Source organism: Centruroides vittatus, unplaced genomic scaffold (genome assembly GCF_030686945.1).
Source record: "Centruroides vittatus isolate TY-2023 unplaced genomic scaffold, ASM3068694v2 contig_4, whole genome shotgun sequence".
Lineage (NCBI taxonomy): Eukaryota > Metazoa > Arthropoda > Arachnida > Scorpiones > Buthidae > Centruroides > Centruroides vittatus.
The window spans coordinates 4,662,482-4,687,014 of record NW_027122214.1 but is presented as its reverse complement, the minus strand read 5'-3'; the positions used below and the strand labels follow the sequence as shown (position 1 = coordinate 4,687,014).

At 29.3% G+C, this 24,533-nt stretch overlaps 1 protein-coding gene across 1 annotated transcript; it reads left to right on the top strand.

The window, feature by feature from the left end:
- LOC136976309 (peptidyl-prolyl cis-trans isomerase FKBP4-like) lies at positions 1–22,575 on the top strand. Its single transcript, XM_067271557.1, has 7 exons — positions 1–307; positions 3,958–4,221; positions 6,196–6,443; positions 21,022–21,105; positions 21,258–21,494; positions 21,570–21,758; positions 21,830–22,575. The coding sequence occupies exons 1-7, from the start codon at positions 73–75 to the stop codon at positions 21,989–21,991; spliced, it is 1,419 nt and encodes a 472-aa protein (XP_067127658.1). The 5' UTR covers positions 1–72; the 3' UTR covers positions 21,992–22,575.
- The last annotated feature ends 1,958 nt before the right edge of the window (positions 22,576–24,533 follow it).

Sequence of the window (24,533 nt, the reverse complement as noted above, 5' to 3'; positions counted from 1 at the left end):
TAGTAGTGAGAGGGCGCTTTTCGTCGAAAGCAGAAGTTTAGAAATTTCTAGATCTTTTGTTCGATCGCTGTAATGGAGACCGAAAACGAAACGCCAGTTCAAGCGGAGATGAAAGAAAACGAAGGAATTGATATAACTCCTTCGCAAGATGGTGGAATTCTTAAAAAAATAATTCGTGAAGGTACAGGAGAAGAAAGTCCGTCTATCGGAGTCAAGGTATTCGCCCATTATGTAGGGAAACTATTAGATGGAACTGTCTTCGACAGTAGCAAAGAAAGAGGACTTTTCCAATTTACATTGGGAACAGGTTTATATCATTCTCTTCATTCTGATTGATTTTATATATTTCTAATAATCAAAAAATAATCTTATCTATTAATGTGTATGGTTTTCTTTATTATATCAATTTAAATGTATTCAAAAGATCAAAAAGTTTGCTTTAACATAAGAATATTAATATATTCTTATATTATAAACAAACAGTAACTTAGAGACAATGTGGTTTATTGGGTAAACAGTATAAAACATTGTAGATAAAAACAGCAAAAATTGTCAAGAAAACTTTTTTGAAAGATATTTTGGCTGCTTCGTCTTGATCGGGGATGGGCGCCCTTTTTCTGTGTAAGGGCCACGTTTAAAATGAGACGTGGGCCACACACTAGAGAGAAAATATAAAAAATGTGGGTAAATCTATATATGATTATAAATTAACATAAGTATACTTAATTTCACTTCTGGAACTGATGTGAAACCGATGTGAACGTAATATACAGTAGAGCATCGATTATCCGACCCCTGATTAACCGACCGCGTTCTAGACGACAAATTCAAATGTCCGCTAGTGATGTGGTGCTACAATATTTGGTTATGTCTTGGCTACTTTAATATTATTTTTGTTAAATTTTTGCATGTTTTTGCTGGCAGCACTGGCTCGACCATGAAAGGGAGGCTAGTATTTAAACCAGGCCTAATACACTACACTAATAATGTATTTTTTCATACTTTTTGGTTATCCGACTTTTCAGTTATCTGACCAACCCCAGTCCCAATTAAGTCGGATAATCGATGCTCTACTGTATTTTTTTAAAATATTTTGTGCTGCAGGTTGCCCACTATTATTAGATATACTGAAGATAAAATCTAAAGCTATGATCATTGTGTTTTGTTTCAAAAGTATTGGGTCTTTTGTCCAACTGAAAATCTTTCATAATAAAAATAACATCTTGGACTTCCAGAAATGCAGTATTTTAATATCTTGCTAACATTTCCAACCAGCCTAACTGATCAACCTTGGATGAAATGAAATCATATATTACATTAGAACAAACTGCAAATGAAACATTTGAGGAAGAGCACATCTAAAAGCATTCCAAAAGCTTCACAAAATTTTAAAAAAATGTTTTTATTTTTGATCTTAAAATACTGCATTCCTGGAAGTATAAGATATTTTATTGCATTGAATAACAATACATTTTGTTATTCAATGCAATAAAATACATAACAATAGCAGATGGCTGAACAAAAATAGTCTAATGAACCATGGGTGTACGAGCGCGCCTTCGCGAGATATAGGCCCCCAAAATGACTATATGGCAGCGAACATGGCGGCCCGACTGACCTCTTGTATGGGCGCCACCACACGCCGCCATGTGCTAAACTAGTGATCGATTCACGTAGTTCTTGAACGAAGTAAAAAAATGGGGGAAACGTCTACTAAAGGCAATTTTAACGGCAAGCGACGGGAACTCCCGACTGACCTTTTGTAGTGGGCGCCACCACATGCCGCCATGTGCTAAACTAGTGATCGATTCACGGTAGTTCTTGAACAAAGTAAAAAAATGGGGGAAACGTCTACTAAAGGCAATTTTAACGGCAAGCGACGGGACTCCCGTAAAATCGTAAAACAAATATTGGGTCACGTGACCGGCTTTTTTGCTCGCGAACTCGCATAACGTAGGCGCAATTTCGAGGGCTATACTTGCGAACGGCACATCTACAGTTAGCTTCACAAAATTTTAAAAAAATGTTTTTATTTTTGATCTTAAAATACTGCATTCCTGGAAGTATAAGATATTTTATTGCATTGAATAACAATACATTTTGTTATTCAATGCAATAAAATACATAACAATAGCCAGATGGCTGCAAACTATAGTGTTGTCTTACCATTATTTGGATCCAAGTTTGAATCTATTTCAGATCATAATTTACAAGAGGAATGTTGCAAGTACATGTTCTCCATCCTCACCCATATTGAGTGATCTTCATTGTGGGTGAGAGTTGTTTGTAATGTGAAATTATAATGAGATCATACAGCTTTAATAAAGCTGAAATCTTACATTAACAGTCAATTCAATGATGATGAAGTATGATGAACAAAAATATATTTTACTGAAAAAGTTTTAACTTTTTTGCTGTTTTATTAGAAAGGTGTTTTTTCTTTTTCAAAAGTTTATTTAAAAAAGTTTAAATTGCTTAGTTATAACCCACAACTAGAGGAACTATATATAAAATACACTTTAATGATCTAATTTTTCTGATGCATTCTGGAATTAGAATAATAAAAATTTTTAATCAGTCATTAACACTTAAACAGAGAATATCTGGATAGAGCCCAAAACAACAAATGAATTAAGTGAATGGGAGTGTGTGTAATACAAAAATCATTGTATTCTCTAAAACAATAATAGAAGCATAGGAAAAAAATATAAACAAAGACTTATTCTTAGTGATAGTATTCAAATATATAATAATTTTACAGATATTTATACAAATACCTAGAAAAATATGAAGTTTTCCCGCTTTTTTTAAACTTCTCCTTCAAAATTCATTCTCAGAATTGCTGTCTATTAAAAATATATCTAAGTAAAGATTTTTATATTTGGGAATGTAAAAATATGAATACGTTGAATATTCAAAATAATGTATTTCGTGACCTGTTATAATACTTATACAAGGTTATTTCCTCAGATAGACATCACAAGTGAGCTAGGAATGTTCCATTATATAGTAACAAGACAATATTTTTATAGGCTTTTATAAGTAAAAAAACTTTATCAAATGCTTTCAAAATTGTTCATATCTGATTGAAAAACACAAAATTGTTGCAAGAAGAGTATAAAAATTCATTCAATTGTTCATCAACCGTTGGCTCCGGTGTTTGCAGAATTGTGTGGTTTGCTTCAAAACTTAGATGAAAGGAACATTTTTATGAATGTTAACAAATTATGTTTTGCTGCCGATGATCTAAAAAATCTTGAGTGTAAAAAAAGCAGCTTTTCTACAATGTGTAAGATGATGATGTACTTACTGTTTCCCTTGTTTGTATGATAATTATCATCCTATCTCATGTAGTAGTCCATCTGCTTCAAACAATTAATAAAATGTAAATTTAATTTATCTGAATTTGCTAATTTAAAAAAAAAAAATCTATAATTAGATCTATTTTTAATAGATAGCCACTACATGTATGTTGCACAACTTTTCTCTGATTTTTATAGTTCTATTAGCATATAATTTTAAACATCAATATAACACCCATTGAACGAAGTGCTGGAACATGGATAAATTATTTTTGACAGAAAAGTACATTCACGATTTTGAAGCTCATTGAAATCCACAATACCATGACCATATCTTCTCTTCATTAGTAATACAAATAACATACAGTAGCTATAAATATTCAAAAATTTCTGTGCAAAGCATTCTCTTGGAAAAATTTTTCAGATCGTAATGAAATTGTAAAATAAGATTGCAACTAAGCTGTAAAATAGATTCTAATTACTTAATATTTTTAAATGTGATGAAAATAGGTCTTAATTATTTACTTTATAGTGTGTATTTATAGTTTATAAAGTATGTAAACTATTTTGTTTATATACTTTATGGATTTATAACTTATGGTAGAGAATTTTTTCTTCAATTAGTTGTACTTAAATTCTTATGAATTAATTTCAGGATCTGTAATTAAAGCATGGGATATAGGAATAGCAACTATGAAAAAGGGAGAAATTGCACTCTTAACTTGTAAACCAGAATATGCATATGGAAAAGCAGGAAGTCCCCCTAAAATTCCTCCTGATGCAACATTAATATTTGAAATAGAGCTACATGATTGGAGTTGGGAGGATCTATCTTCCAGTCTAGATGGAGGTATACAGAGAAAAATAATTGAAAAAGGAGAAGGATATGCAACACCAAATGATGGAGCATCTGTAGAAGGTATTTTATGTTGTTTAGTTTTAATATTTGATACATTGATTTATGAAGAACAGAAGAAATGTTTTCTTTTTATATACATTCATACTGTGCAAAGTTGTTGAAATTTTATTACAAAACCATTACAAAAATTTAATATTAAATCATCTTGCTGATAATTTAGTATTGAAAATTAAGAGTAAAATGTAGTAGCTTTTTTGTTCTGATTTTTCCTAATATCTAAAGGTTAAGCTTTGCAAGATCACATTATACAGCAGGTAATCAAACTAAAATAACCAGCACAATTTTTTCATTTTTTAAAATTTCAATTGCTTTGAAACTGTGAATTGATATCTAATTAATCTAATAGTATTAATTGGACAAATATTAAACCTGCAAATTGATTAATGCTACATTTTATTTTCTTAAACTGACTTTTAAGTTTAGTTTAGTTAAGTAACATAATTAGTAAACATTTCTTTCATTAGTAAAAACAAAATATCTACAAATTTTTACTGATAGATGAATAATCTGCAGTTTTAGATTATCATATCAATGCATAACTGAATTTGTTCTTGAAATAATATTTTATAAAGATTAAAAAAGAATATAAAACTTTTCATAATAGATAAAAGAATTTTTAGGTTAAATATTAATTACAAGATTCTAGTATTAATATTTTTAATTATGTGTGACTGATTACTTCTACTGGTATCTGATAAATTTGATTCATTGTTGGGTTGCAATTTGAAAAAAATTGTAGATCTATAAATTCCTACTGTCTTTCCTTAACCCCCGATTATTTTTTAAAATTCTGTCCAGAAAACTCCAATTTTTATTATTATTGATAATTAATATTCATTTAAGTAAAAATAAAGTATTTGATTTTACTTCTATCAGTTTGTACAAAATAGTGCCTAAATGTCATTCTTCCCAAAATGCATTATACAGGAAAACTATTACAGAAATATATAATAATTTGAAATAAATGCTTTGTTATAAAATATTGCTTTATAAATTCTAAATTTGTATGTATGTATGTGTATATATATATATATATATATAATAACACAAACTACAGTAAGACAGTGGTATGGTGTTTATAACAGTTTGACCTTGAGAAATCTGTGGTTTGCAGGCCATTTCCATAAATGCCTCAGGGATGTCAAGGTTTTAGCCTTAATCTTAATCTTGAGAACGAAGTTAGACAGATGAAAGACGAGGCCAGATATGGAAACTTTAGGGACAGGGGCCCTGATTAACTATATATGAACTTCTAGTTTGCACTTATGAAATTATGTTATTTCAATTCAAATGTTTTCCCCTGAAAGCAGTTAATAGATGATCGGCATGACTCTATTGTTAAAGGAAAAGTATGATATACAGGGGCAAGACACTATTAATTTGAGATGAAGAGCATATATTTTAAATGAAATAAATTTAAAATATGATTAAAAATTGCAACCCAGCATTGTGACGATGTCACAATAAATAATCGCTTGTTCAGTTATATTAATTTTTATTCATGTTATGATTATGTAAGATTGATTATTCAATGATGATGAATTATGATCATCATCGATTTTGAATACAAATTTAGAGGTGCTACAAAGTATTATAAATCTGGTGTTTATGATGAAAAGCTGATAGCTCTTACAAAACTTAAAACAGAAATCAAACATTTTTTGAATTAAGATCCTATATATGTGGAAAATTTGAGTAAAAAATTCAGAATGAAAATGAAAAATTTTATTATGAAGTCATCTTTCCTCTTTCCTGTTCTGTAACCAATAGATTAAATAATAATGTCTAGATTTTGATAACACATTACAAAGATTAATTAGTTTAATCTTTAATAGTATACAATAATGTACATTTATTAAATAACCTACAGGCTATATTTCATTTTAATTTAAAAAAATTTTAGTATTAACACACTCATTTTAATATTTTAAATATTTATTTGGTGTAAGTTAATTTAATTTTGGATGTTTTCAGTTCATTTGATTGGTAAATGCAATGATAAGGTTTTTGAAGATAGAGAAGTTAACTTTATTATTGGTGAAGGATCTGAAAGTAATATATTAGAAAGTATTGAGCATGCACTTCAGAAATTTAAAAAAGGAGAGAAATCACTTATTAAATTGAAACCAAAATATGCATATGGCGATGAAGGCCGACCTGACTTAAATATTCCACCAAATTCTGATGTTCAATATGAAATTCATTTAAAAAGTTTTGAAAAGGTTTGTATTTTTTTTTTGTTTGTTTTTACCTTGTAGTTATAAAATATTGGTGTGACTGGTTGTACAAATATTAACATACATTTATTTTTAGACTTTAATACATTCTCTTTAGATGTTTAGGCTACATTTTTTTTATAACTACAGAATTTATGATCTTTTATTAAAGAACTAGCATCAATCAATTGAAACTGGTATCGTATCATCTTTTCCAGTAATATGTTACATACTATTCTAGTATGAGATATATATTCTCATTTCATTATCTGATTTATTTTTATTAAATTTATCAGACTGCAATAAATTAGATATAAGATTTAATGATGACAAAATGTAGAGTGAGTGAGAAATGGTTTTCTAAAATTACTTATTGATTTATTAAATGTATAATCTAATGCAACTTTATTTAGACTCAATCATCAATATGATTTCATTAATTAATAACAATACAGGTAAATCATGCAAAGTTTTAAAGATCAATGCACTTTTGCTATAAAGGTCACAAAGAAAAAATATTTTTATTTTATTCTGAGCATTGCAGAACTCAATGAATCACTAACCATTCTATAGTGAATAATAATTGTCTATTGGAAAATTTATCTATGTCATTCACGAGTATAGAATTCAGATCAAATCTGGCAATGAAGCATCAGATGAAATTATCAAGTCTACTAGATATGTACTCATTAATCATTTGCTAATTGTTATTTGTAATAATTAGCATGATTAATTCTCTAATAATTGGAATAATCAGTAAATAATTTTTCCAGTACTTTTTAATGTTAATTTAATAATGTTTAAAGAAACAATAACTTTATTAATAATAATTCAAGATAATCATGGCAGTGCATAAAGTTCCATTAGAAACCATTAGCTTTGTTTTTGTTTTCAATCTTAATTCAAATTTTTATTCAAACTGAAAAGTTTTATTATGGTACTAATAAATTTTTAGAATTAAAATCAATTCTATTTAATTGGATCACATAGGGACATGACACATTTGTCCCAATAAAGTGAATTTTAAAAGAACAAGCAAAATTCAAGATAAAGTGAGCAATAAAGACAAAAACTATGTATTGAAAAATAAAGTTAATATCCAGTGTAAATACATGTATGTAAATTAATTCCAGTTCAAAATTAACATTAAAATACAATCATTAAACAAAAAAGAATGATTATTTTTGCAGAAATTTAGCGAGCATGGCTTGATGCATTTTCTTCATAGTCTGCAAAGGCACAAAATTGGCACAGGCATCCAATGCAGAAATGGGACTTTCTTCATTTACATCTTGCATAAAATATTTATCTGACTTCAGAAATAAGTTTTCTGGCTTTCTAGTCACTGTCTTGATCGTGAGTATTGTCTCCATCACTATCCTTATCTTCTTTAGATTTTAGGTGTTTTCCCAAAACAACTTGTATAATAATTGCATTTACACAGTCCTCATTTTTATTGCAACATGGAAGATTGTTATCAATTTATAAAAATTCTTTGTGATTTCTAACGTTTTGTAGTTCATAAGTGATTTCACTATCCTTGTTGGTTTTATCTAACTGTAACAGAAGAGGAAATGCCATATATGAGAAAAGAATAAGAAAAGCAGTTTCAAATTGTGCTACAGCTTTTCTTCAGCTATCAGTGGCATATCAGCTTGTAAAATGGCAATCTCAGAACTAATTTCATCTGGTTTTGTAGATGATAAATTTTATTTGATTACTTCAAGGATGTATTTCATCAGCCTTTCATGATACATTTTCAAATTTTTTATGATTCCCATATCTAATGGTTGTATCAAGAACATGGTATTAGCTAGAAGAAACTCCAGATCAGGGCTTCTTAAACTTTTGTTATTCACGACCCCATTTATGCTTGTGGTTTTTTTTTTTTGCGACCCCACCCCCACCCAAATATATATATATATATATATATATATATATAAAATAAAGATATATAAATATTTTTAATGATTTATTGATTAGGTAACAATATATGTACATAGGAAAATTGTTTTTTAATGAGACAGATATGCTTGCTTTTTACTGCATAACAAACTAAATCTTGGTGCAATGTTTGATACTGCTGGACGTAAAATCTCTTCAACATCTTTTAGCGATGAACGATATTGGGATTTGATATATGTTAAAGATGAAAGAGTAATTTCACATAAATCTGTGGTGTTGAATGGCAGAAGAACATTTAATGCCATATTACAGATTTCGGGAAATTCAGTTCTAGTTCCGATCCAGAATTCAGTCAAGGGCTTTTTCGAAAAATCTAGTTTTAAGTTTGAGTCACTCGAAAGCTCAGCAAATTCTTCTTGAGCTTTATATGGCAAGTGATCAATCTCATCCAAACCAATCAAAAATGGTTTTTGAATCCAAGATAACCTTTTAAAATCAATATCTGATATAAAATATTTACGAAACTGTGTTTCTAGTGCTTTTAAGTGACCTATAATAATTTTTTCAATAAAAGGTTTACAATGATTTTTTTCGGATATAAAATTGTCGATACTTGAAAACATTTCAAAGGAATTCTTTTCTACCCTACTTTGCCAAATTTTGATCTTTTTAATAAAACTTTCAATTTTATCATTCGAAGTAAATATATTGGAATGTTTTCCTTGAAGAGACAAATTAAGATTGTTTAATTTCTCAAAAATATCTAACAGATAACACAACTTGGATAGCCATAGGTCATTTTGAAAAAAAGTAGCAAGATCACATTTTTGTTCAGTTAAAAATATTTCGATTTTGTCCTTTAATAACAATAATCTTCTTAAACTTTGACCTCTTGATATCCATCTTACTTCTGCATGTAATAATAAATTTGTGTAGTGAGAATCCATATCCTTACAGAGATTTGAAAATAAGCAGCTGGTAAGGGCATGGCTCTTAATAAAATTTATAATCTGAACAGCATCTTGAAGCACATCGTTCAATTCTGGTGCTAATTTTTTTGCTGCAAGGGCCTCCTGATGAATAAGACAGTGAGTAAAAATTATATGATCATAATGAGCAGCTTGAAAAAATGATTTAAAATCAATATTTTGGCCTGTCATTGTTTTTGCACCATCTGTGCATACTCCACAGCAATTTTTCCATTCTAACCCTTCACTTTTGAAAAATTCGTTAACTTTACAATATATGTGTTTCCCTCTAGTACGGTCTTTCAAAGGACGACAAAATAACAACTCTTCCTCGACATTTTCTTTATAAACATATCTGACATATACTAACAACTGAGCTAATTTAGTAATATCAGTTGTTTCGTCCAACTGGATTGAAAATTTTGGGCTTTCTTTAATTCTTGTAATAAGTTGCCCTAATTGATCCTTGTTTATTTCAGAAATTCTATTCGCAACAGTGTTGTTTGACAAAGGAATTTTTTGAATATCATTGCCATATTTACTTCCATGTAGTATTTCTACCATTTTAATAGCAGCAGGTAATACAAGATCTTCTCAATGGTGAAAGGCTTTTTATTTTTAGCAATACAGTATGAAACTTCATATGACACGAGTAAATATTTTTCATTAACAGTCATAAATTCTTCAAAAGATTTTAACAATCTTTTAAAATATTCTTTTGGTTTATTGGCATACAAAGTATGCTTTGATTCAAGATGTCTTTTTAATTTCGATGGTTTCATACTCTCCGTAGCTAATAATTCATTGCAGATCAAACAAAGAGGTTGTTCATTACCATTATGATTTTTAAATGTAAAGCCAAATTGAAGAAAATACTCATTATATTTTCTTTTTTGTACATTGTCAATAATAAGTCCTGCTTGAGGAGACTTTGTAGCATTGTCTTCTGCATCATTACCTTTCTTACTTAAGTTCAGCCATTTATCCATGGCCAAAAATGGTTTTAATCCTAAAAAGACCAATAAATACATAAAAATAACATATTCCATATAATAATTAATTACCGAATAAATAAATAAATTATATTATTCTAGCGATGCTCTGTAGTGATAAATACGTGGTGAGTGTGACATAACAAAGATATAGGCAAAATTACAAATAAAATGCTACCTTTATTTTCATCCGTGGTTATTCACTTTACAGGATTCTAACATATTCCGACACCCCTCATTAGTACTCAAGTACAATCAAAGCAACAGATACAAAAGGCAGAACTGTTAGTTCAAAATCTCACGACAAAGGCTTAACCAAATAAATTTATCCACAACACAAAGAAAAACTATAGCTACAAACTAAAATTATTGACTACTTATACTAAAAGGGAAATAAGGAAAGGATAGACAAATAGGACAGATAGATATCTAGTAATAGTCAAGAATGGGTACCCAAGATGATGACAAAACAACCTGGACACAACACCACACGTCTTCACTCTCCAATGTCCCAGCCAAAAGTGGTCTCACATGTCTTATCTTTTGCCCTCCAGGCTACCCGTTTTCTTTTGTCTTCTAACACAGTTACTCACCACCCACACTTGGAAGAAGTTTCTAGGAAGTTAAAAACAAAAAGAACAAGAACAAAGGAGAAAAGGAAAATATACACATATATTGAAGATATATACAAATTTGCAAAAACAATAATGGTGTGCTACCACAGTTCACTCTTGTGTTACAATGGAACAGAGACAACTGAATACACTGAAAAGCGACAACACTACACTAGTCCACACTACATCAGTGTTGCTGAATCATTGTCTTGCTGCACCAGAAGTGACACAAAGCGCAACTCACGAAACCTATGGCACAAAGTGCACCATTTTCAAACTCTCACAAATTATTTTCAATATTTTGCATTAAAATCTCGCGACCCCAAAATTTCGCTATGTGACCCCAAATGGGGTCACAACCCATAGTTTAAGAAGCACTGTTCCAGATGAATGTTTTTCAGATACACTTCATGAGGATGAACAGCAGAGTTGTCCAAGAGTAGCAGAATTGTTCTTGACTTTTTCTGCAGTTCTGCATTTCAATTCACAAGCCATTTCAGAAATATATTTGAAGTTGTCTGTGCATTCTTGTTGGCATAATACTCAACTGGTAAACAGTCATATTTTAAGACCTGTAAAGCATAAAGGCTTAGCTTGCTTTCCAATGACTAATAACTTCCATTTATCATCTCTTGGCATATTACAGCAGTACAACATAGCAATGCAATCCATTTTTTTTTTTTTATCAGGACTAAATTTCTACAGCTATTCAAGTAACTTAGTTGATTTTCACACTTTGGCACTTATAGTGTCAGCACTATTTTTTTTCTACCATGTGCCCTCTTAAATTTTACTCTGTTGGGTTTTCCATTACAATAACCACCCATCTGTAACTTTGAAATTTGTGTGACCCATCTTTGTAGCTAACTCTTCTGATTTTGTTTTTAACTAAAAGCTAACTCTTCGGCCCATTAACATGTACTCCTCCTTGCTGCATATGATGTCCCGATAAAGTGATGAGATGTCCCAAATAAGTGAAGTAAGTTTGCCTTATATTATCACTTATGTTTTCGTCTTTCAATATATGCTTCAGATTAATGGCAGTCCAATTAAACGAAATGCACTGTACATAATTTTTAAGGAATTAACTTCAATTTCATTCATAGCCAATTATTAGATTTCATTGATTAGTTTTAGGCACCATTTGTCTATTCTTCAAAGAAATTTTTCATTTTTAAACAAGTAGTTTAAAAATGAAAAATAACAAACTAAATTATCACAGTACATTATTCAGAATTATTATTATTATTACAAATAAGTTAGGTTAATTATACCATATTTTCACAGATTGTCTGGCATGTCAGTCTATTCAGGCGGAAACCACAAAATTTGATATTTCCATATGGTAAAAACTGGCATGCTGATTTAAGTGAGGTTATACATCCTTCTTTAGAGAGCGCACGAAAAAAACAAATGAGTTGCATCATATAAAAATAAAGGAGTTTTTATTCTAAAACTGTGAAACTGTTTGCATTACATCAAAAATTATTATTATATGTTTAATTTCTTTGTTCTGTCTTCTTTCTAAGGACATAAAAGTGGAATTCCAAAAGTGCTTTTTTTATGTGTATTTTATTCTTTGATTTGAAACCACAAAAATAAACATCTTAAATTTAAGAAACTTCCTGTAAATTATCTGAACCAATTAACATCAGCTGTGTGTGAAATTTGAGAGGTGGGAGTTATTTTTAAAGTCAGAGTAGATGGTCAGTGTAGTCCACTGACTAACTACTATTGCTAATGTCAATAAGTCAATTATTTTATTGTCTTGTAAATGAAAACTCTCTTCCTGATTTTAAGTCAGTCAAACTGCAATGTTGTTATTTTATTGTATTTGGAAGAATGTTTTCTTTAACCTTTAATTACCAACTAGTTTTGTTAGATCTGATTAATTTTATATTTTAGTTTCAGTTTAACTGGCATACTGGTAACCTCGGAGTTTCTGGTATGCTGATCTCCCATTTATATGTGGCAGGCCAGATATTCCATGAAAATACTGTATTAGGTTATCTGAGAATAGGAGGTGACCTACCAGAGGCAGTAAGGGAACATAGGAAGAGAGAGTGCATAGCACTCCAAGCATTTATAATTTAAGAATCCTGTGTAGCCAATGAAGAGAGTTGTTTTCTACAGATCAGTTGCATCAGTTCTGAGTAACTTACACAACCAATCATACAGTTCCCATTCTTAACATCTTGCACATCAAATAATCAGGCTTAACAGAGTGTGGATGGGATGCTAATTAAGAAAAAGATTTTCTTTATTATGACAATATAAAAACATACTGACCCTTTTTCATTGCAGTGGTGCCACCATGCTACAATCCTGCATGTAGCAAATGGTCATGGGGAACAAAACAGTCAAAACGTTTTTTTTTTCTTTTTGTACAAATTGAATCTCTGACTAATAAAATTAATAGTAGTAACTCAAATTGATCAGGATGATTATGTAATTTATTTTCCAATATTTCCATACAACTTTAAACTGGAAATAAATAAATAAAATATTTATATGTTTAATTGGCAGCTACTGAGCAAAATTAGTATTATAAAAAGTTAAAACTAAAAAAGGCTGTATAAAAAAGTTTTTTTATAAAAATCAAAAGTTTATATATTAAATGCCTGATATTAATTAGTTAGATTTAATTAGAATATTAATTTCAATTAGATGATTATACAATCCTGATTACTCATCATTAATCACCTAACTTGACAATTGTTCCATCCTTAGTCCTTACTAACTGCCTTTTCTTTTACACAGTATATTTATTACAAGAAATTGATTTTCAGAAATAATATAACTTTTTATGCAATGTTTGATAGACATCCTGGAATAAAAGAGAATAAGCTTGTCATTATTATTTTCTTTATTTGCCTCTATTTGAGAATAATATGTAAAATTATTGACTATACTGATGTCATGTGCATTTAAATAGTTATTATATATGTATAAAACTTGTCTTTTTTTTTTTTTTTTCTTCAATATCCTGAATTAGAATGCACCAACTCATTATATACTACATTTTTCTAATTGCCCAAAATATCAGACTGCCAGATTACCGCACTTGATCTTTTATAATTTTGTATTATCCATGTGATTTAACTTAAAATATATAAAATAATTTTTTTTCTTTGTAATAGAATGCATTGATTTATCTCAGTTATAAATTTTTCATTAAGAGCTTATTTTTTAACCAAATTTACTATTTTCTTCTCAGTTGTACTTTCTTTTTATATTAGATTTACACTTATTATTACAGGAAGTTCTCAACCATATCTTGGTGCAATACGGCCAGTAAATTAGTAAATGCTGTAATATTATCAAACTTCCATACAAATGAACAATTATTGTTCATATGAAATAGTTTGCCTATCATGTATAAATCATTCCGATAATTATAAATAGAATTTACATAAAATCATATTTAAGCATTAATAATATTTTAAGTTTAATAATTATAAATTTCCAATTAATTTTAAAAAATTTATATTAGATACTATTGAAAGAAATTTCTGCTACAAGAACAAGAGGATCTACATCTCAATGTTAACCAGTCACATTAAAACATACTTCAGATGGTTTGTTGAATTTAGTAAATTTTTTGGAAATAAATTAATAAAACTTTCAAACATTAAAATAAAAATATGCATAATTGTAAACACTTATAATTTGAATTCAATGTTTGTACAATATTATGTTTTTGTCTGTCTTGTTTATTTAGCTTGAATAAGTTCTAAAGTAATTTGAAATCTGAAAAGTTTTAAATATATAAAAAATTATGTTAATATTTTTATTAAACAATTTATTTATTAAGAACATTATATTTATTAAACAACATTTATTCCAACAGTTATTAAATTTAAATTTCTATATTTATTATTGGTTCTTTGCTTTGAAGAAAAATTATTCTACCTCTGCTCACAAATTTTTAACAGATACTTTATCAGCAGAAATATCATTTTTCTTAAATGATCATATTTCAATGTATCTTTAGATTATTTCTTTAAATTCTTTTTTTAAAAAATAGTTGATAATATGAAAATAGATCTTAAAATGTCCTGAATGTTTCATCTCTGAATGGCAATATTTATGAGAAAAATGGAAATAAGTTATGTAAAATTAAATATTTTTCTCCTAAGTGTATGCTAGATGCAGATGCTTAATCATTAAAATTCAATAAATGATGATAGAGAAGAACTATTTTAGAATGTTTATTTCATATAAAGGTGATAACATTAGAAAACTTATTGCTTACAACTGATGTACTGTATTTATTGATTTTTTTATTAAATATTTTTGCAATTAATTTATGATTTTTAACCATATGTTCCAATGATCTTTCAGTAGACTATTTATGAACTTTTTTGTATTATGTTGTTGCAGTTCACATTTCTAATTTTCTTCTGTGTTTTATGATTCTCCTCTAAAATCTTGTTATTGTTGCAAAACTCAAATTTAAAATTTGTCAACATAAGATTAATAGTGGCCCTACATTAGACTAGTAGTGCATGATGGATGGCTATTTTTGAGCTTTATAAATATATCCAGTTTTTATCCTAAACAATATATGCATCAGTGATTAAGATGAACAGTGTAATTATAGATAATTTTGAATTCAAAAATAAATATTGTCAATGGAAATAAAAATTCATCCTTCTGAATACAATTACAAAAATAAAAATAATAACAATAATTATTATTATCATTAATTTATAGAAAACTAATATTTTGATTTTTATAAACTAAAACATATTGATATGAAAATAAATTTAGATAAGTCTAGCTGTGAAATTTTACAATTATTGATTTTTGAATTTGAATTTTGATTGAATTTTATTAATATTACTGATTATAATAACTTGAAACACACACACACACACACACAGTTTCACCAAGATATGGTTGATGCAAATTATAAATTCTAACTTGTAGTTTTACATTCTATTGGTCAGTTTGAATATCAATCTTAAGCTTCAACATTTGGTATAGAATTTAAGAAAAAAATTAGTATTCTTTAAAGCAGGCTTTTAATATTTGTATTTAGTGAAAATTAATATATAAAAATACAAATTTAGAAAAAAATTATTGGATAAAGTTGTATTGGTTATTTTAAATAAAATTTCTATATATAATGAGAATTTTATGAAGAGAATAATCTTTCCTCATATATTTTTACATTTTTATAATCATTATAATTTTTAGATTGATAAATAATGCATATACTTTTAAAAACCTGAAATTTGTTCTATTGTGTCATTTTCATACAATAATAAGATGCATGATTTTTTTCTAAATGTATGCTGAATATATGACTGAGAAATTTCTTTTATTTATGCAGATATATAATTAATAGATTAATAAGAGAAAACAGAAATTTGTGTTTATCAAATTTTCTTGGTAACATGAAAATTAAATTTTCTTGGTCACATTAAGTTATATAAGTTACAACATACTGGAATTTTTTAAATTAAAATTTGCAAATATTGGATTGTTTGGAAAGTTATTCCAATTTTTTGAGCTAAGTAAAGAAATTTGTAATAAGGTTTCTTTAATCAGTAATGTATCATTCTTCTCCTGTAACCTTTTGATACATTATTCAAATAACTGGAAATTCCTATGATAAAATTAAGAGAATCTACAAAATTTTGAAACTATGATTTAATTTCACAAGATTTAAAATATTCTGTTTTCTCTATTTTTCCTCCTTATTATCAAGCATTTTAAAAGATTTAGTGTGTCCAAACAGTAAAATATATGGCACAGCGACATAATATAGTACATAATTGCTAATCTGTGCAAACTAGTCATGCCTCCTTTAGAGTAATTTTGATATTTGTTCCTCTTTTAGTGAACAAAAAAATGTTTTAATGTAGGAATAAACAAGAACAATAAATCTTTTTGCAAATAAACGATAAGTTACTGATTGATGATTTTTGATTTGTTACATTGGAGTTATGAGAATACAGGGTTCGAGATTAGACTCGTAAACCCTTTGATCCGTCGGGATGTTAGGACCAGCTCACTAGGTCACTGGATGGCATTTTAGGAGGGCTAACAGTTGTTGAGTGAGGAGAGTCGTGGGTACATTCGATTAGTGTCTGTTTAAACAAAATAAAGACAGATGGATTAGCAAACAACAAATTGAATTTAATAGACATATAAGTACAAAACGAAATAAAGTAGCCACTAAACATACCTATAAATAACATGCTTATCGAGAGAGAAAGTTTATGTCAATAAAATATACTACCTCAGTTGGAAACTGTTGATCTATTTATCGCACTGTTGCACAATCAGAGCTTGATTAATATACTTCTTATGGGGAGGTTGATTGGCAATATTTGACAGATGGAGATGTAAGTGGGTTTGGAGACTGGTGATGAGGAACTGGAGCAGGACTATGCTCCTCCTATGGCTTCCACACTTCTATATGGCAATGTTCGTTCTATATGGTCGTCTGTCCTCTATGGCAGTTGCTGGATTGTTGTTGGCTGCTCTGAGAATATGATTTCTCTGTCCTTTATTCTAAATTTCTCTCCAATTGAATTTTAGGATTTGTAACATCTGACGGGATATTATTTCTGATGTCAACGGACAGATGTTGGTTAATGTTACCCTAGGATCCAAAATGGCGGCCGGGGAAATTTTTCCCTACTTCGGAGACTGCGACGGGGAAAAAATTTTTCCCTCGATTCAAGATGGCCGCGTTTCCGGCCGCCATATTGAATTTCTCTGCAGACTCCGCGGACGTTAACCGAAATAACAAAAAAAAAAAAAAGGAATATTTTTACTCACTTTTCGATGGTGGTTGCCTACTTCTTCCTACTTTTTTTTTCCTTTCCGATCCATTCTTTCTTCGGTTTTGCCAGCTTGGATACTTTCCTTTTCTCTTGGCACGGCTCTTTTCTTCCCTGTTCTTTTCAATTTGGCTGCTCTTTTATTGGTCGATTGGCGTTTCCCTCTGTTCGATTTATTACTACTTGGCCATATAAACGATAGAATGCAACCCCAAGAAATGTGGCCAAAATTACTTTTAAATGTTCCTTCAAAGGCAGAAGTCTTCGTTCCGCACTTACTACTTCACAAGAAACAGCTTTCTCTATTACTCCGATGATATAATTTGCATTTAGAATCACACGGAATGCAAACGGACTCGGTCGGCTGTATGCCTAATTTTACAGCAAATTTCGGAAATCTCAATGCGTTATCGATACGGGGAGGCAAACCTAGCTCCAAGAAGTCGTCTTCCATTAACTTGTAGAAATCACGTGTGGTGCAACTCGACCGAAATTCGTCGTTGAAACTCAAATCGGCAAAACTACTCATTATCGAATAATTGGCAATAAACTAAACGCGGGGAGGTGGTGAGGAAAAAAAATGAAATATCGTAACCAGAAAAATAAACAGCAAATATTCCAATACGCAATTCGTCGCAACACTGCAGTAAACGATTCCAACTGGAAACTAGTCGATTTGCATAAAATTGCATTGAAATGAACAGAAATCACGTCACAGATCGAGCATTTGCATATTCGTTCGTAACACAACTACGAATTTCCCGCTGATATTACTCTCGCACGACGTCACGAAAAGGCTTCCTCTACCGTCGCAAATTTACACACGACCGTCGCCGTTTCGAGGTTACAGGATACTCGGCAACGTCGATCTCAGGGTTGAAACCGAACGGGGGAAAATTCTCAACGGCGTCAACGACACGACTCTAGGGAAAAAATTTTTCCCCGCCGCAGTCGCCAAGATAGGGAAAAATTTCCACCGCCGCCATTTTGGATCCTAAGGTAACATTAACCCAGATGTTTGTTGGAGATGTGTGATAACATCTCTCTCAAGGGAAATTTTACTTCCCTTTCCACAAATTTAACAGAAATGTGTTAAATTTGACATCAATTTAATATTTTAACAAATTCTTAATAAAATAAAATTATTCTGGATTCTCACAGAGTTTTATTAAACAAAATTGCAATTTATTATCTAATCTGGCTTCTCTGGTGGAGGATGTAAAGACCACTCAAGTCAGTCCCTCCATTTGTTGATAACATTCCGAATACTGTAAAAACTGAGTTTGGAACACTGGCTTCTATTAATTATTGAGCACTCCAGATTAATTATTATTGATCAAGAACTGATTGATGCATTATAACATTTTAGATTAATATGTATTTCATGCTGCAGATACTAACAGTAAACTTTTCATATCTGTTTTTCTCTAGACAATTTAGTACTTTTAAATGTTTCTTTTCTCCAATTAAAATTCAGATTTAAATGCCATTTTTACTGGATCTCCTGCTTATTTATTTGTCAAAATTATCTTCAAAAGCTAACAATTTTCAGAGTTCTTAGTGACTTTACAAACTTTGCAAATATTTTTTTTCCCCACAATAGTTGCATTACTTCTTTCTGGTGCTCTTAAAACATTACGTTTTAAATAAATTTTAAAACTATACTGTGAACAATCTGCTTAAATAAAAATAAATTTTTCACCTGACAAACATGTCTGCTCAATGGTGTCTGGAGTTATCATTGCAATGATTGCTATGATTTTATATCCATTAGAGGTTGATCTCCAAATCCTTTCATATATGCAATGTTTTTGATATATCCCCACAACAATGTCCATTATGATAAAATCTGGGTGATGACTAGGTTTTAGTCTGTGAATAAAACCTGGAATAGAAAAGTTTTATCATAATTTTTACTTTCCTGGCTGTTATATAATATATAACAGCCAGGAAAGTAAAAATTGCAAAAATTTTCCTGTTATACTTTAACAGGAAAAGTATGGAAATCAGTAAAAAATTGATCCCAAATATTTTTATCATTTTGGACTCAAGACCTTGAAACATTGAGAAATACAAAAAAATTCAGGTTTTTTTTTATGTATGGTTATTACTGTGTGTATGGGCATGATTTTGTTCATCCACTTTGAAGCTTAATAATTCCCATGCCTTTCGTTGAAAGTTTCTGAAATTTTCCAGTGAGGTTTATGTATTAGGGGATTGATGTTGTTAAATTTTGGTGTTTAAAAGTCAGAAGTGGGGAGATAGAGTGAATTGTGTCATATCTCAAGTAGGGTCAGACTTGATGATTTTACTTGTTATTAGCATTTGCAATTTTTTTTTATAAAACTTGTGCATATCCTCAAAATTAAGATTCTTGCTATTTTATAATTAAAAATATAAAAAGTTATTTTAATAAAAATATAACAACAGATGGTGCCACACACGGTTTTAAATGTTGTTGCCACGAAAGTTAAGTAACTCTTTTCTGGATTTTTTTGTTTAGCATTGAAGTGGGAAATTCTTAATATATACTGTTCATCAGGTTTAATGTCATGCTTCAGCTAAATCTTGGAGGCATGAAGGTGAAAATGTCTGAGAAGGAGGTTTTGAATTATAGTTTTTGGAATCAATTTCTCTAACGAAAAATTGCTTTAAGGCTCCTTACACCACATAGTCTAATGTGTTTGACATTTTCTTCCAAAGTATTTAGTTGGCCTGTAGATTTGTTTTGTGGCACTTCTCCAATTTTCTGAACTATTGCAAGCATGATTAATAAGAGCTTTGCAATCTAGTGCTGTTTGTCCAGAATATAACTGTTGCCACTTACATGTAGCACTTACGTTGATCTGCTACAACAGGTTTCAATTTAATTGATTGTAAAACAAACAACACTTTCTATTGCATGGGCCATATGACTGAGCATGAGTAAGTGAGAGGACAAGGCTAAGAGTTAGCATACACAAATGCACTGAACATCTCAAGCTCAATGGCATCTCACACTCTTCAAAACTTTCATCATTTTACCATATTTTGGTACTTGGATCATTTCAATATGTCCTATAATTACTGCATTTTATTTTATTTTATTTTTTTAATTAAGGCATTGTTTGACCATGTATGTTAAAGAATATTTTAATATAAAATCTTAAAATAATCCAAGGAGTAGAAATTGGTATATTTTTTTCAATAATGATTTTATATTTTACTTTTTAGTGTGTTTTTATAGTAATTTAATATTTAAAATGTGTTTGTAATTAAATTTTAAATAATTATGCATATTAACATTGGTATGTTTTATTTTTTTTAAGACTAAGGGTTCATGGGAGATGGATAGTGATGAAAAATTGGAGCAGTCAGAAATATCAAAAAATAAAGGAACGAATTATTTTAAGGTAAAACTATTAATTTATGAATAATAATAAATTTAAATTTCACTCAAATTTATTCATATTTAATTTAAAAATGACAATTTTTACTATAAATGCTGTATTGAAATAATTTTGTATAATAATAAAAAACGTTTATTTATTATTTTTTTTTACAGGCAGGGAAATATAATCTAGCTGTTAAACAATATAAGAAGATAATTGATTTTCTTGAATATGAAACATCATTATCAGATGATGATATGAAGAAAAGAAATATTCTTATGTTAGCTGGATATCTCAATTTAGCAATGTGCAATTTAAAATTGAATAATTACTTAGAAGCAATTAAATATTGCGACAAAGCTATCGAACTAGACTCAGAGAATGAAAAAGGATACTTTCGGAGGGGAATGGTTAGCCCTAGTTCATAAATAAAATTTTGTTGTTATTGTTAAATTTTGTATAAACTTAAAATATCTTTTTTGTAGGCATATTTTAGTCAGAATGAATTTGAGTTGGCGAAAAAAGACTTTCAGAAAGTGTTAAGCATAGATCCAAAAAATAAAGCAGCTCATAATCAAATTCTCAATTGCAATAACAAGATTAAAGCACAACTCGATAAGGAACGTAAAACATATCGAAATATGTTTGAAAAGTTTGCAAAACAAGATTTAGAAGTAAGTGTTAGTAACTTTAAAAAACAAGCTTTAATAAAAAAAGAATTTTAAATAAAGTTTTTTCTGATAAGGAGATGAAGAAAAATCAAGATGGATCTCTAAAGACTGGAGTTTGGATGGGAGCTGAAAATGAAAAAAATGATGTAACTATGGTAGGAGATTCTTTAGAAGCGGGTCCTGTTCCAGGTGAAGAAGGTTCCATGAACACAGAGATCGATAGGGCACCTGCATAAATGCAGAACTGTAAAATTATTTACTATTATAGCACATTCACTTATAAATGTATATGTGTTAAGAGCTATAGAATGTGTGCTATATTTTAGTTTCATTTCTTAAGTACTTTTTAATTTTCATTCAATTTTTTTATTTTTATTATTATTTTATTAAAAACCATTTAATGCATTGTTTTCCATTAATATATAAAAAAAAATTTTCAAACAATGAAATGCAAATAAAATGTTCTCTTCTTTATAGTCATTTAAACATATTACATATGTTATCTAACTTAATATAGAGATATGTAAAAAAAAATTAGAATGAATAATTCTATAATTGGCATTAGGCATGCAGTTCATTATTAAAAAGTAGGCACTCTTAAGGAATGATGATACTTAAAATATATAATAGCAAAGTAATCAATCTTTCTGGATAAAGATTGATAAAATATAATAATTTTTATTCTAAGATAAAAATTAGAATAACTTTGCGATGTTTTTCTCATTAAGTAGTGAATAGTTTTGTCATAACTGTCAAAAATGCTGTAAAATAAAAATGGCGAGTAAGCAAAAATGAAATAAAATTATTGTTTTAATGTTCACTTTTGTGGTTTTTTTTAATTCATTATATAAAATAAATTTAAGAAAAATGACTACTAAAATAGTTTTTCTCATTATTAAATTTATCATATTCTTCCTAGTTTGCTGCAATTTGAAAAAATTATAGACCTATAAATTCCCACTGTTGCCTGTCTGTCCAGTTTTCTCAGTCTTGAGAATGGAGTTAGATAGGTGAAATCCGAGACCAGATATGGAAATTTTAGGGGCAGGAGGCCCCGATTAACTATATACAAACCTCCAACGCAAAACTGGAAGTTACATTATTTTAATTCAAAACTTCTCCTGAAAGCAGTTAATAGATGACTGGCATGACTATTGTTAAAGGAAAAGTATGACATAGGGGGCATGCCACAACTAATTTGAGAGCATATATTTTAAATAAATTAAAAATATTAAAAATTGCAACCCAGCATTGTGATAATGTCACAATAAATAGTTGCTTGACAGATATTTATTTTAAGTAGAATTTTTCACATATTTTTTGATCCAATATTCAAGTTTTATCTACTTACTGCCTTTTAGATTAAATAATTGAATATTTTTCTTTTTGAAAACTGAAAATGCATTGAAAGACACATGAAACCTTGCTATAACACCTTCCTAAATAGTACCAATGAATTCTGCCCTTGTGAATAGACTTTCCCCAAAAATAATGCCCTTTAATGTTTGTGAATTATGCAATGTACAGTTTGTTGTGAATGGCATTATCACTAAACCCCATGTGTCTTTCAAACTTAAACTTGTATGTAAACTTACTACTAATAATTCTTATTATTATAAGTACTTCAGTTTGATTTAAACAGTTCAGAACACTATTTTGATAAACTATCAGTTAATTTGTTGATTATGAAAGTTTGAGGAGGCTCAACATTCAGATAAAATTAGTTCTTAACATTTACAAAGAAACATCTATTCTTTAGTTTTCTATATATTTTGTGAAATGTTTTGCATTGATAACAAAAAGGATGCAAAATATTATTGCATGTTATGAAATGTTATGTCATCTAAATTTTAGACATCAGTTTAAAGGTGGAAGTTTTCATCTTTTCAATTCACCCTTTCATTAAATGAATGGGAGTTGTTAGCCATGAAAACTGGTTAGTTATTTCCACATTTACTTTTGGATAGTCTAATGCAGTGTTTCCCAACGTGGGGCCCACGCCCCACAGAGGGGCAATTTCATTGTTAAGGGGGGCAATTCGAAAATGAACTCATCCAGAGTTTAAGTTAACCATATAGCCGCTGTATGCCATATTTATTGTAAATATTGATTTAAGTTAGTTTTAATTTTATTTGTTCTTTGTTTCCCTTTCCTTCTAGAACTTCCCTTTATAACCCTTTTCCCTTGGAGTGGGATTAACAATTCTGGGAACCACTGAGAACAAAGAGATGAACAAGACCCTGAGGCCAGTGAAAGAGGAGAAAGGACATTCTTTGCCCAGACCTCGAGGTGGGCAGACGTGAGTTGTGGTGTTCCAGGTCATGTTTGGCAATGACTGGAAAGTGCAAAAGACTTTGATGAAAGGATTGGGTTTTATCGTGGTTACAATAAAACAGTGTAGCAATTAAGTGCAAGAAAAACTTCAACGAACACGACAACGAGATACCTTTCAAAAGAGCTCAACATATATGTTGAGGGGCATAAGGATTTTAGAAAGGCTTAGGTGGGGCATAGCACAAAAAAGGTTGGGAAACACTGGTCTAATGCTTTTATAACAATTATGTAGATGACATAATCGTTAATCATCGTAAATATAACACTAAGTATTTATATCTTTTTCATTCCAACATTAAAATGCCATTTTGCTTTAATTAAAAAGAAATTAGATCCGATATTCTGTAAAAACAATTATATAAATTAAACATTTTCTATATATAAAATTAAATAAAAGCAATGGGATCGGTTATTAACTTTTAAAAAATTAAAAAGTTTTTAAAA